The sequence below is a fragment of the Akebia trifoliata genome, chromosome 12 (assembly GCF_017979445.1).
Source record: "Akebia trifoliata isolate Shusen 1 chromosome 12, ASM1797944v1, whole genome shotgun sequence".
In the NCBI taxonomy this organism is placed as follows: domain Eukaryota; kingdom Viridiplantae; phylum Streptophyta; class Magnoliopsida; order Ranunculales; family Lardizabalaceae; genus Akebia; species Akebia trifoliata.
The window spans coordinates 33,080,313-33,093,748 of NC_141386.1; the positions used below are offsets into that span (position 1 = coordinate 33,080,313).

Sequence of the window (13,436 nt, forward strand, 5' to 3'; positions counted from 1 at the left end):
CCATGGGCCTATGGACTGGGCAAAGCCCAGATTCGATGTCCTGGTCCGCTGGGGATACCCAGGACATAAAATAGAAAAAAGAGTTTGAATTTTGATTGAAAATATTTCAAAACTTCTTTCCTAATTGTACTTTTTTTTAATTTTGTTTTGTTGTTATTGTTTATTTGTCTTGATTATTTAGTCTCTTGTTGCTTATGGGAAGAAGTATTCGTAAATTTATATATCGCACTCTCTCTTTTCTGTAGACTTTGAAAATAGATTAAAATTGATCGTTTAAAAAGTTTTGTCCACCCCACCATTATTTCCCTTAAGAAATCATACAAAACTTTGTTGTCTAAAAAATACTACAATAGAGTCTAAGGTCTGGTGATTGTAAAAAATACAAAACTTTGCAATGTGTCAAACCAACTGAGCTATGGGTCTAAGCCCATCTTGCAATGTAACGTTGTTTTGTCGGCTTAATGAAGTAGGTCCTTTTTTTTATTATCCTCGTGACGAAGAAGGCGATCTTCATTCTTTCTCTATGTTTTCCTTTTCATTCAAACATGTATATCTATCTAATTGTGGTAGGGAAAATAAGCTTGGTTGATTTTCGAGTTGGCCCGAACTAGGCTAGTCCTGGGCTATGAATGCATGCCAATCAGGCAGTTTTGTTCAACCCGTAAATGATTCCAATGTAAATTTTTTGAGGTTGAAGCCTTACCAAAGCTTTAGGAAGGTTGGGAGCTCCACTGTGTTAATCAAGCCAGCCCTACTGTGTTAATTAATTAAACGATGATCGATACCTGTGTGTCAAAATGTATGTTACTTAGAACTTTTCTTCAGGGGAAACTATAAAATGCCTGTCTCCTTTGTATGCTTCATCCCCTCATTTCGCCTTTTTGGGCTCATATATGCTCCATTCGATCTTGGCCCTATGCACACTACATACATGACTCTCTACGCTTGCATGGTCCAACAAGGTGGAGCTCTATCTTTGTCGATTTCCTTCCTCTATTGCTTAATCAGCCCACTTAGTCCAACAAAAGTGCGGTATTGTATCAAGCAATTTTGGGCCACCCTTGTCTTGCATGTCAAAAACTTTAGATAAGTCTTAAAGAGCATAAATGAGCTGCAAATTAACCCACACATAGTGGGTCAAGCTTGCACATACATGTTTTATCCTCAGGCCTAACCTGATTATGAGAAACTCGTTGGTTGTGAGCTAGGTTTGTGTTGAATTTTTGTGCTACCTTTCTAAACCCAATTAATACTAAATGTCTGTAATTTAGTTATAGATCATATAAGTTGTCTACATGGTTAATATTGATGAACAAAATATTTTTAAATGTTAGGTCTTTATTGGGAGTTTGATAAATAGATAGTATTGTGTAAATGTCTTGGGTTCTGTTGCGATAAGTAGAACTTGGGGGTGCAGAGAGCAATCGTGTAATATTTTCTTAAGGGTTTTCAATTTTTGGGGGGTTTCTATTTTGGGGAGATATACATGTTTTAGTAACTCCTAATTTTATAAATAGAGATCTATAGGATTGTAAAACCGGTGAGAAAATAGTGATTGTTCTTATTATGTTCTGTGGATGTAGGCACATTGCCGAACCACGTAAATCTTTGTGTTTTGTGCTAATGTGTTATCTTTGCTATTTCATTTTTCCATAGATAGCACATATGGATATAATGCATTGAATTGCATTACACTCTTATAGTCTTTTTTTTTTATAAGTACACTCTTATAGTCTTATTAACCAAATAAAAAAGATTTTAACATAGAAAAATAAATTTTACAGTATGTTTTTTAAAAAACGAAAAATTGATTTTGCAACATTAATAGTTTCTTTATTTTTTGTGAATGAGATGCCAAGTCTAAAAGCTGGAGCTCCCACAGAAAATATCTACCGAATAAGCTAACACGTAATCAACACCATTTTGTCAAAAATATATTGATGAAGACATTTGAAAGATATGTTTGGGGCTTATACTTCAAAAGAATTTGCTTCTTTGCCTGCAAAACCATCCAATCTCATTTAAGAAATATATCTATAATTTAGCTTAAGAAGTAGGCTTTTGGGTCCATCTCATTCATGGAAAGGGATCCATCTGCCATCCCTATTAGAATCATAATCAAAGCCTTGCCCCAAGGGGTTGGTGTCAGCTAAACGAATCCTATTCCTCCACTCCACTCTAGTCAAAACCACATCTTTTGACACCATCGCTATTAGATTCGAGAGTACATATTCGCGCGACAACTTCTATTTCTTTGACCCTCCAATTGGAATTTCTTATGAGATTCTTTTGACTACTACATCTCACACTATGAATAATAATTCACAATCCATGGATCCCAATCAAGGAGGGTGACTATGGCCGAAAAATCAACCAATGTCAATGATCAAAACCATCTCTTTTTCTCTCCATCTCGACCATTATTTCATAGGTCTCTTTGGTGTTAAAATTTATATAAAAAAATAATTTCTAGAATCATCCAATCAAACTTGTTAAGAGCATAAAAGATAGTCTACGTGGGACCATCTAGTGTGGGTTGGGGTGGCACTATTTACCTTTAGAATAAAATGCTGAAGTGACGTCAACATTGAACCTCACATCGCATAAGCTGACCACGTTAAAGTGTACAGGAACCACAATCTTTCTTTTATTGGTGGGGGTTGGGGTGGCACCAGCTCAAGAGCAGATTCAAGAAACATGGCAAACCCTGAATAAAATGCTGAAGTGACGTCAACATTGAACCTCACATCGCATAAGCTGACCACGTTAAAGTGTACAGGATCAAGCTCACAGATTCAAGAAACATGGCAAACCCTGCAGCCGCCCTTGTCCTTTACAATCAAGACCAACTTTCATCAATCTGTCGACGTCAGGACCACACATCCACCAACCACACAACAAATAATCCTACAGTTATGATGCAAAGTAGATGGAAATGAAGAAACAAGAGTGACACACAACAACAAGCACTGCTTCACAACATTTCTACAACTATAACTATACAAGACATATGTTGGAGAAAAAAACTCACAAAACATAGTTCAATAACTAAATTAAACCAAACAAAGAAGCAAAATATACACATTTTTTTGTATTACAAATGCTTCAGAAACAGGTGGGGGAAAGCCCGAAAAAAAATAAACCTGTATTTGATTCTTTTCTCTTCCTTCTGGTGGCTGTCCACCCCTTTCTTATGTATATTATAGCCTAAATTGCAACTCAAAATCACTTTAATCTTTCTCTAAACTCACTAGGATATATTGACACAGAATCTAAACAGAGACCACCCTTGGTATGGGTGCAATCTATCTGGGTCATTGAGAACTTGATCTTGGTTGGTACATAGGGATTTTCGACAACAAAATCTCCACCGTGGTAGTCAATCCAGGTCCCGGGTTCACCCAAAAAACATTGGGACTGGGCATGCTGGCCATTTGATGTTGAAAGCTGGAATCGAACGGGCTTTTTGTCCCACCCATGGACGTGCTGGGAGTTACAAATCCGACGGCCAAATTTCTTGGAGGTCTTGCCCAATTGGAGCCTGAAGAATAGTCTGTAGGTCCCTGCTGGAAACAAGAACTCGACCTCCCCATCGACCTCAAACCACCAGATTTGTTGAAGATATGCAATGCTACGGAACCTATATAAACAAGAAAGGGAGCCTTATATCAGTTCAAATCTTTATCACATTAAGGAAATATTCAAAAGTATTATAACATAGAAAGCTATATTGTGATATTCTCATATAACTCAAAAAGAGTCATAGAAGATAAATTCCATCAAAGTTAAGAAAACAACATATATAATATAGTCAAGCTTCTCAAATTAACTTCCTAGACAATACCCAAGTAAAGTTGATTATTACCATACATCAAATGTAAAGATCCTTTTTTTTTTTTTTTTTTTTTTGTGGGGGGGATTTTGGACAAGCCAAGAATTTTCTATTAGATTTCAAAAAATCCCTTAGTCCCTAATTTTTTAGATCAGATGTCAATCTGTTTTAATTCTTTCTATAATTAATTTGCATTGAAGAATATTATTATTTACAAATATGGATCCAAATCATCAATCTCTTATCCAATATTTGGGGATGGGCATATTTATTAAAGAAGTACATAAAATAAAATATTAAAATGAGGAATCATTATTAATTATTAAAGAGATAAATAACAATTCATAACAACTGTCAACTGGCTTTAATCTAAAACTAAATAAAACAAGCCATATCCATTGAACAAACTGAAAGTGTTCTTCTGGTTAGAATCACATAAACTAGATTATGACCCCACACCAAAGAAAACTAGATGATCCAATCTCCCTATATCATGAACCTTTCCAAATCAATAATTTTTATGCATTTAAATTATATCAAATTCAGAACCTATCCTCGGCCAGAACCCAATACACATTGATAATCTGGCTTCTTGAATTAGAGGGATCCTCACAAGAAACAATCAAACAGCTTTAGATGTAAGATTTTCTCAAACCAATCCACTATAGATTGGAAGGCTCTATAAGAAACCAACTATTTTACTTGAATTTTTAGCAAGAAAAAGAGAAAAATACCGGAATTTCATCAAAAACCATAAATTTTAAAATAAAAAAAATTGGAATCCATTTCAAGGGAAAAAAAAATCAAATTTTTAGTTCAAATTATACCTAGATTCCTCAGTTGGTATGTGATTCCAGTATCTCCGGTCATCGATCCCAGTTATCCTCAACGCCTTCGATGAAATCGACAAGCAAATCCCACCAGTACTCTTATCCAGCCAAATTTCCTGCAAAAGCCAAAAACCCCCATCAATAAAACTACCCAAAAAAAAAAAAAAAACCAATTATGTAAAAAACAGATAATCAAAAAACCCTACCTTCGTACCACCATCAAAGAGATTGCGCCGAGAAAGCCTAGCATAAATCTCTTTCTTACTCAAATTCATTGGAACCCCACCCAACAATTTCTCAATAAGGCATCGATAATTCGAAGGCAATTTCGATTCCCAGACAAAATCAGCCGATGAAGCACCACTAAAAGCTCGATTCAACCTCGCAAGTTTACAAATTTCTTCTGGATCGAGATACATAAGAACAGAAGCAACGCAACTCTCGGGTATATCACCGAGACTTGGCTTTAATGGAGGAGATCCTCTTCTATCAGTCTGAGATGCAAGACCAGAGAAACCAGACCCCATGAGAATAGAAAAACAAAATCTTTAACCCTAATTAAAATAGGAGAAGATGATGGCGAAGATAATCAAATTGGGCTTCCCCTTTTTCTTCCAAAGATTCAACTCTCGAATTTGCATCAATCCTTGTTTTTCCTCACAGAGAGAGAGAGAGAGAGAGAGAGAGAGAGCGGGCTCTATTGGACCAAAAGAACGCGTGTATTTAACGAGCGCACTTGGGCGTTAAAGGATTAAATACATACATCCTTGGACCGAAAATATTCGGCGAACGCCTTACATGGAAAAAAAGAATATAAATTTTTCGTTGATTACTTTTTTTTTAAGAATAATTTAGAGATATTAGAGAATATTTTTTAATCTCGGCTATTTGTGGACAATGGAATGTCCAATGGCGATGGACACTAAATTCACGCCCTGTAAGATTCCCCCTAAACACCACAAACTCTTATCTAAATCTAAATTTTTAATCTAAAACAAGATAAAGGAAAACAAGCGGCCTAGGAGTCACCGTTACAATGGACGGTAGTAGTGTTTTTTTAAAATAGAGTTGTGCTAAGCTGACTATAAAAAAAATACTGAACTGATGTGGACCGTGCACAAAACCATTTTTCCTCGGGATACTCAAGAAAAAGAAATCTATGGTTGCACATTCCACGTCATTGAGTATATTTTAGTTATCTTTAGTCTTTATTATTATTCTTTAGATACTTTTTAAAAAAATTAACTGCAAATTTATTTCTTAGTGTAATGATTTCCTAACACCCCCATCAAAGAAACGTAGATCATTTGCCTTGGGATATGCATAAGCATAAATCTTTTTCTTGTGTATCTTGACGCAAATGATCTACAATTCTGTGATGAAGGCGTAGGGTGGAGTGTGTTAGAGGGGGCCGTCAAATTATCACGATTTTTTTTTTAAACTTAATTTTTATATATTCAAAGGAAAAAAGCAAGCGATTGTGCAGGACATTAGTTTCGATACTAAACTGATGTGGAGGTGTGCCCGAAATCATATGTGCTTTCCTTGAGCAAAATGCATCAACAGTTCTCTGCACGTCTCCATATCAACTCCGTGACGAAGCCAATGTTCTGCAAAGTCATTATAGGATGACTCATTTTCAAAAGAAAAATATTAAAGTGAACTAACTTGGAGGTATGCTCAAAATTGTAGATGTGTTTCTTCAAAATACTACCGAGACAAATGTGAAAGTTTCATTTATGTTGCGAAAAAATTTATCATTTTTTTCATCTCAAAATTCCTCTGATCACACAACAAGATAATTTTTAAAAGGCTCTAATGAAAAGAAAAAAATGATTTTAGGTTACTCACATTCATTGCTTTCATTTAACGTCTATAATTAATATCAAATTATAATCATTATTAAATTACAAAATCACTTATGTTCCCTCCCTCCCTCCCTCCTATATCTACATACTCCTCCATACTCTCTGATGTAACATGTGCTAGAATCATAGATTTTCCTTGGGATACACAAGTGCACATCCTCATAAATATATGCACTTGTGTATCCCAAGGAAAATTCTATGATTCTAACACATGCCACATCAGGAGACTATGGGGGAGTATGTCAAAAATGGTGATGGAGTCAGAAAATCATTAATCATTTGGATAACGCAACAATGCTTAAAACTCCTTTACTTGGTCTAAAAGTAAGGTTGATCTATTGGTAGAAAATTAATTTATGCACACTAGATTTTTTTTAATGACCTAGTATCCCTTAAATAAGAATTAGAGTATTAAAGAGATAGATGTGATGATGACTATGAATGAGGAAGGTTTCGTAAAAAATAAAAAGAAAATATAATAATGCCATGATTGAGGAGGGTAATTTTGGCATTAATGTAAAAGCAAAGACGAAAAAAGAAGATATTAAGGTGATCATGGTGGTAGAGTTCAAAGGGAACTCTAAAATTTCTATAAAAAAAAGTGATAAATAGGCATCAAAGTTCATGTTTATGAAAAGCTCTTCCTCCAAATGCAAGAAATCAAAAGTGGGTTTGAGCCAACTTTTTTTTATGTATAAGAAACACTTCTTAAGTCTATTATTGGAATCATCAAGGCTTAGCTGAGATGGTAAGGATGACTGAGTTTGCTCCCCAGGTCACACCTTTGAATCTCTATACGTCCTTCTACATAAAAGTGGTTATATCTATTTGTTGAACACGTGTTAGGGTGGTTGGTACGTGTGGTCCGTCAAAGCAAAAAAAAAAGTCTATTATCGAATCCTAAATATGCTTTTAGTACAAAAAAGTGGAGAGTAATTTTAGAGATGAGCACTTCGAAAAATAATTATCTTTATTTTAAGGAGAGCAAATGAGTCCAAAGTATAAATATTTATCCACCTACCATCCATTGAAAAAACTTTGAAGCACCCATCTTACTTAGAAGTTTTTGTAGAACCCTCTCATGACACCAAGTAGGTATCCCAAATCTTAATGAAAAAGTGGGGCGTAAAATAAATATAAAAAATGAAAAGGGTTTCTCCAAAATTTTGAAGCGGCTTGACTGCTTCAAAGTCAAACTCTTGTCCCCCGATCTATGCACATAGAGCGTAGTATGGATAACATGGTCAATAACATTAAATTCAAAAAGATTCAAGTCAATTTACCAAAATCAACCTCATTAAACTAATAAAATCCTAAATCCAAATAGTAAAAAAAAATCTCAAACTCTCAATGTCCAACTTAAATCACCTTCAAGTCCACTATAATTCACCCTTGGATTCTTCTAATAAATTACTATAGATTCAAAGGTCTAATCTTTCTTTTTCACGTTACCTTTCATCTCAATTTTTTAATTAATTCTTTTTTTCTCCTCTTTTTCTCTTGTTGTGGTCGTCTTCCAATGTTTCCCTAGTCAAATAGTGTAACAATGTCATCATAAGGTTTAGAGCGTTGGATGGTTCTCGAGATTGTTCATGTCCATCTCTATTACTTTGGTATCAATAAAATAAATCTACGAATGAGCCAAGAAGTTTCTAGACCTTTGAATATAAATAATTGATTTTTAGGACATTGAAATAACATAAAGTTTATAAGTCGCATTCTCATCAATTGAATCGTTTTGGTCTCACTTTGTGGGTTTCATACCATGAGCCAAACCAACCACAGATGACACATGACATGGATCCATGTCAGCTGTACACCTTACCCACTACTTGACTTACTTGAAAAAAATGCAGACCATGTGTCATACAGTCATTAAATGGAAGATGGACCAAGGGCCACCTGTATTTTAGCTAAAATCTGATTTAAAACCCTATTTGGTATACAGTTTAAGGTCCTTGCCCCTCACCATAAATGTGTTCGATTTCAATGGGGCCTACTTAGAAGATAAGACATCGCACCAATAAAACACTCACACCTGTAAGCGACCAATAAAAAGAATAATGATGAATGCACACGGTTTTGGATATGCAGTTGGTATGTGATTGATGTGGCAAGGGTACATAATCACAAATCTTTTTTCTATTTGTCTTGAAGAAAAAGATCTATAATTTTGTGCCCTTACCACGTATCCAAAACCTCGTGCATTCATCACGACTCTAATAAAAATAATCGAAATACCCTCATCTTTAAACCCATTGAACTTTGCCTTCATCCTTTTGTTGAAAATTCTTGATTTTTTTTTCTTCTAAAAATTATATCATGTTTAACGTTTGCACGGTTTTTTTTTTTTTTTACAAGAGATGAAGATGGGGGCATTTGGTCATTCCTTATTAACCTCTCGTGAATGACGAAAAGTCAAGGGTTATATATTATTAATTTGAAAACATGGGGAACTTAATAAAATAATATAAAGATGGTATGTATCCGAAGAGATTTACCCGACATACCTAACTGTTGTATTTTTATTATAAAATTCCCTTGGAGTTTTGACAACTCCAAACAAACCTTACTTTAACAAGTTTGTTACCGAGTAAACCTTCGAGTAGGGATCCACGTCATAAAATTCAAATAGATGTTGTTAATTTGTTACTTAACATACCTTGGAGTGGAACCTAACCACATCAATTTGTCGCATCCAAAACCATGATCTGATGCCACAAAGTCATGAAGGATGGAATTTTAAGAACTTTGGAAAATAAAATAATTTTTTTTTTAAAAGTTAATTTTCACTGTTGAATTTTATTTTTAATTTTCACTATTGAAGTTAATAAATTTTAGTTTTCACTAATAATTAATGTTGGTTTAAAGAATTATAGTAAGATTTGAAATCTTGTTAAATTAATCACGCTTGATTCATAAAAGCAAGGTTTGTTCAGTAACAAATTTGATAAAGTAAGGAAGCTTTTGTAATAAAATTACGGCAAATAGGCATGTTCGGTAAAGCTCTCTTGTATTTATTAACAAAAAATATAGTAATAAAAAACACATAAAACTTTCAAAACGATTGAATGGAGAATATATGGAGATATGGTCAAGTTAATAATAATCAATCAAAGATATTTCTATTTCTATTAAAACTTTCAAAACGATTGAATGGAGAATATATGGAGATATGGTCAAGTTAATAATAATCAATCAAAGATATTTCTATTTCTATTTTTTTTATTTCTAGGCCTCCTTACTGACTGAGTCAAAGGGGGTCAAAGATCATAGCTCATTCATACTGTAAGCAATGTTTTAGCCAATTGAAGTACATGTAACAGTAATAACGACTGTTATTGAAGCCATATATGGATATTAAAACTATGTGTTTCATCAACAAATTAAGAACAATAAGGTGAAACAGATGGGATCCAGTTGGCTTATCATGTTTGAAGATATTGTCATCCATTAAAGAGTTTCTGAGTAGGTAGTGTTAAAGGCACTCCAATTATTACCAAGGACACCGCACGTTATAATCGAATTGTTTTGTCTGGTATAAATTAAAATTTTCAGAATGAGCTGATTTTTTGTAAGGATGATTTCTATTCGAGGAGATTATCTTTCTCAAAAATCATCTCATTCCAAAACTTCTAACCCCATTAAAACAAATTGAAGAACAGTAATTCATCCATTTTTTTAATCACTTCTGATGGGGTTAGAAGTTTTGAAATGGACTCGTCCATTTCAGAATTTTTAACCTATATAAGAACAAAATAAAAATAAAATAAAATAAAAAAACTATGGCCTGGGTGCCCTTGAAAATAATTGGGATACCTTTAAGCCTACCCTTTGAGAGTCTGTCCAAGAAATATTTCCCATCTAAATGAAGGACCATTTAGACTTTTTCTTACCATCAAGAGCAAAAGTTATGAAACATATATAGGAGCTTTCAAATGAGGTGACATGACATGACTCATCCACCACAGAGGATCCCCATATTAAGAGAGTATGAAAGGTATGTTTTTATTTTTTTTTACATTTAATAAGAAAATTAACATAGCTTCAATCATTCTCATATACAGGACATTTTACAAGTGGGAATTCGATCTGATCCAAAAAAGGGTCGTTTTCTCTCCGTTTCTTTAGTTTCATCACCCGTGAGTCAACATGGAATTGTTTAATCTCAAACCATTTTTAGATGCATAACAGGGTTTTAAGGGGGTCGAATGAGACCAAAAATCCAATTTATTGAGATTTAATAATTTTGGATATCGATCAATTATGATTTGAGTTCCCAGATGGATTTAATTTCATAATATTTATTTATTTATTATTAATTTTTGATAATAAGGGTGTCCGGACTTACATCCAACAAGGGGGATTGGATGCGTTAGGGCCGAAACCAAGGCATATGGACCCTCCCCAAGGCACGTGCAACGCCAGCACATCACATGTACCAAGTAAGTGAGGGAACACCCTCACAGGTGATCCCGAGGAAATATTACTTATATTAGGTATCGAACACACAACCTACGAACTCCTACCGCATATTAGAATCATAACTTATGTTTTGATTGTTTCTAAATCAACAATCCCAATCCATTAAAACATGAAGAAGTACGGAAATTATAATGTGATCTTACAAGGATTTGGTGTGATGCTTACTAAATTGATTTTGGGTCTATCTGATCGATTTGACAGGGATCAATCCATTGACAATTCTAATATCCAAAATCCAACATATTGTGATGGGGGACAAAATATAAATAACTTTTATGGATTAGTAAAGTTTTTAGCATCAATTCAACTTTAGAATATTTAGAAAATATCTTCCGGTCTCAATCATTTGTTTGTCGAAGAGTCTTAAATGTCGTTTGAAGTTAATATTTTTCACTCCCCATTTTATTACAATGTCACACCCTCGAGAGTACGTGTCCCATACTTCTATTTATCACACCACGTAGCACAAAAATATTTAATTCCCTGTAAGAGGAAAATATCTCTTACACCTTCAGATTTGGGTTTGCACGTTATTACAATCCCATCAAAAATTCATTTTTTACACTTAAAGTCAATAACCAGAACAAAATTAAGCATAAACTAATAATCGATCAAAATTGTGTACCATTTCCTTGTATCTCCTACTCTATCTATAAGTTTTCTAGTATTTAAATTGACTAGAACACCCCTAACGATTGGAATTTGTGTCCCTTCCAAGTTGTCGGGTGACTCAATTTTTGTGGGATTTCAAGGTTAAAGATTGTCGTTTTAGATAACTTTTAATATATAAGTCTACCAAGGCCAAGTTTTTATGAGTCAGGCTTAAAAGAAAAGTGTTGTTGTGGCCGAAAAAGATTGGGTTCGGACCACTTAGCAAGGTAGGGATTAAAGGTAATGTGTGAAAAGATCATGCACTATCTCATTCAATTCAGGGAAAATTTGTTTGGAGCAAAAAAAAAAAAAAAAACAATTATATATATGTATACTCTTGTATAAAGATAAAATATTTTTCAAGATTAATATTGTTTCAAATAAAGGAAACACGCATTTGAGGGTAATTCTGGTAGAAAAAAAACTTTTGACGATAATTTTTTATTATAGGAAAATCAAGTTTGAAAGTATATTTAATGCATCTTAACGTGTGCCATTAGGGCACATGTTGACATAACCCTTTTAATAATAAGGATAATTACAAATGAGATGGACATCGAACCAAATTTTTTTGGTTGGACATATGATCGAAGTCCATCAATCGAATTTGTTTTAGTATTTAAAATCTCATCTCAAGACAATGTCTTAATTAAGATATATATATATACATATATATGTCGTCTCATCCGTTGTCGTGAAATAATAAAAATCAACTCAGAAATGTTATATATTTTAATATTACATTTCATTCAATTCTTATCAAAGACTTTTGAACCATGATAATGCAACAACTACCAAAGCTGAGAAAAACGATAGTTTCCAATGTTATAGTAAGATTTAAACCATTGGATGGTTCTCGAGATTTTTGGTGTGCATCACTAGTACCACCGCCAAATCTCTATCTTGGGATCAATAAAATAAATCTAAGATGATAAAGAAGTTTCTTTTCTAACCTTTGAATACAAATAATTAATTTTTAAGATATGTTAAAATGGGGATGTTTGCATTCTCTACCACAATTTTTTTTTTTTTTTTTTTAATGATAATTTTATTCATCTTGTCTTTTATTGAAAATAATATGTGTGTATTGGTCTTTTACATAATAAATATTTATTTACATTGATTGTCATAATTTTTATGTAAGAGTTGTGATTTTCTGATGCCCCCTAACGTGGCATGGACTAGAATCATAGATTTTTTTTCCTGAGATACACAATTGTACATCCCCATAAATATATGCGTTGTGTATCTTGAGAAAAATAATCTATGTTTCTAGCACATGCAACATCAAGGGGGCGTGTGTCAAGGGAGGCATTATAAAATCATTGTTTTTATTGTAAACAAGACATTTAAGTTTAAAAATTAAATATTCTTAATATTTATTATGTAAAAGACAAACATTTATTATGTAAAAAAATTAATATACTTTTACTTTTTTCACTAAAAGATAAAATGAACAAAGGTATTATTGAAAAAAAACATGATGAAAAGAACTAACGTCCTTGTAGAGTTTTCGTCTTCGACGTTAGCATTCCCTTTTAAATAAAGATAAAAGTTTATACATTATATTCACATGGATGGAATCAATTGGTCCTCACATTCAAAATGTGAGCCATCCACCAAGAGGCAAATGAAAATATCCTACCATGTCAGCATCACATATTATTCACCATGTGTCCTCCTTAAACAATCTTGATCATTTACCACACAGTCAAGAAATTGAAGGTGGACCCAAGGCTTACTTGTATTTTAATTTACTGGGATTCTCAC

General features: G+C 33.4%; 1 protein-coding gene across 1 annotated transcript; it reads right to left on the reverse strand.

The window, feature by feature from the left end:
• Positions 1-2,950: 2,950 nt before the first annotated feature.
• LOC147389651 (F-box protein PP2-A12-like) lies at positions 2,951-5,368 on the reverse strand. The gene is made up of 3 exons (XM_086419127.1): positions 4,869-5,368; positions 4,660-4,778; positions 2,951-3,640 (listed from the first exon to the last, which is right to left on the reverse strand). The coding sequence occupies exons 1-3, from the start codon at positions 5,187-5,189 to the stop codon at positions 3,226-3,228; spliced, it is 855 nt and encodes a 284-aa protein (XP_086275253.1). The 5' UTR covers positions 5,190-5,368; the 3' UTR covers positions 2,951-3,225.
• Between the last annotated feature and the right edge of the window lie 8,068 nt (positions 5,369-13,436).

What these genes read in the sequence shown, in the direction of transcription:
- LOC147389651 (XM_086419127.1), bottom strand. Translation starts at nt 5,189, where the DNA reads ATGGGGTCTGGTTTCTCTGGTCTTGCATCTCAGACTGATAGAAGAGGA. An exon ending in TCTTTGATGGTGGTACGAAG is followed by an intron (nt 4,779 to 4,868) that starts GTAGGGTTTTTT and finishes TGGCTTTTGCAG; the next exon opens with GAAATTTGGCTGGATAAGAG. An exon ending in ATACCAACTGAGGAATCTAG is followed by an intron (nt 3,641 to 4,659) that starts GTATAATTTGAA and finishes TTGTTTATATAG; the next exon opens with GTTCCGTAGCATTGCATATC.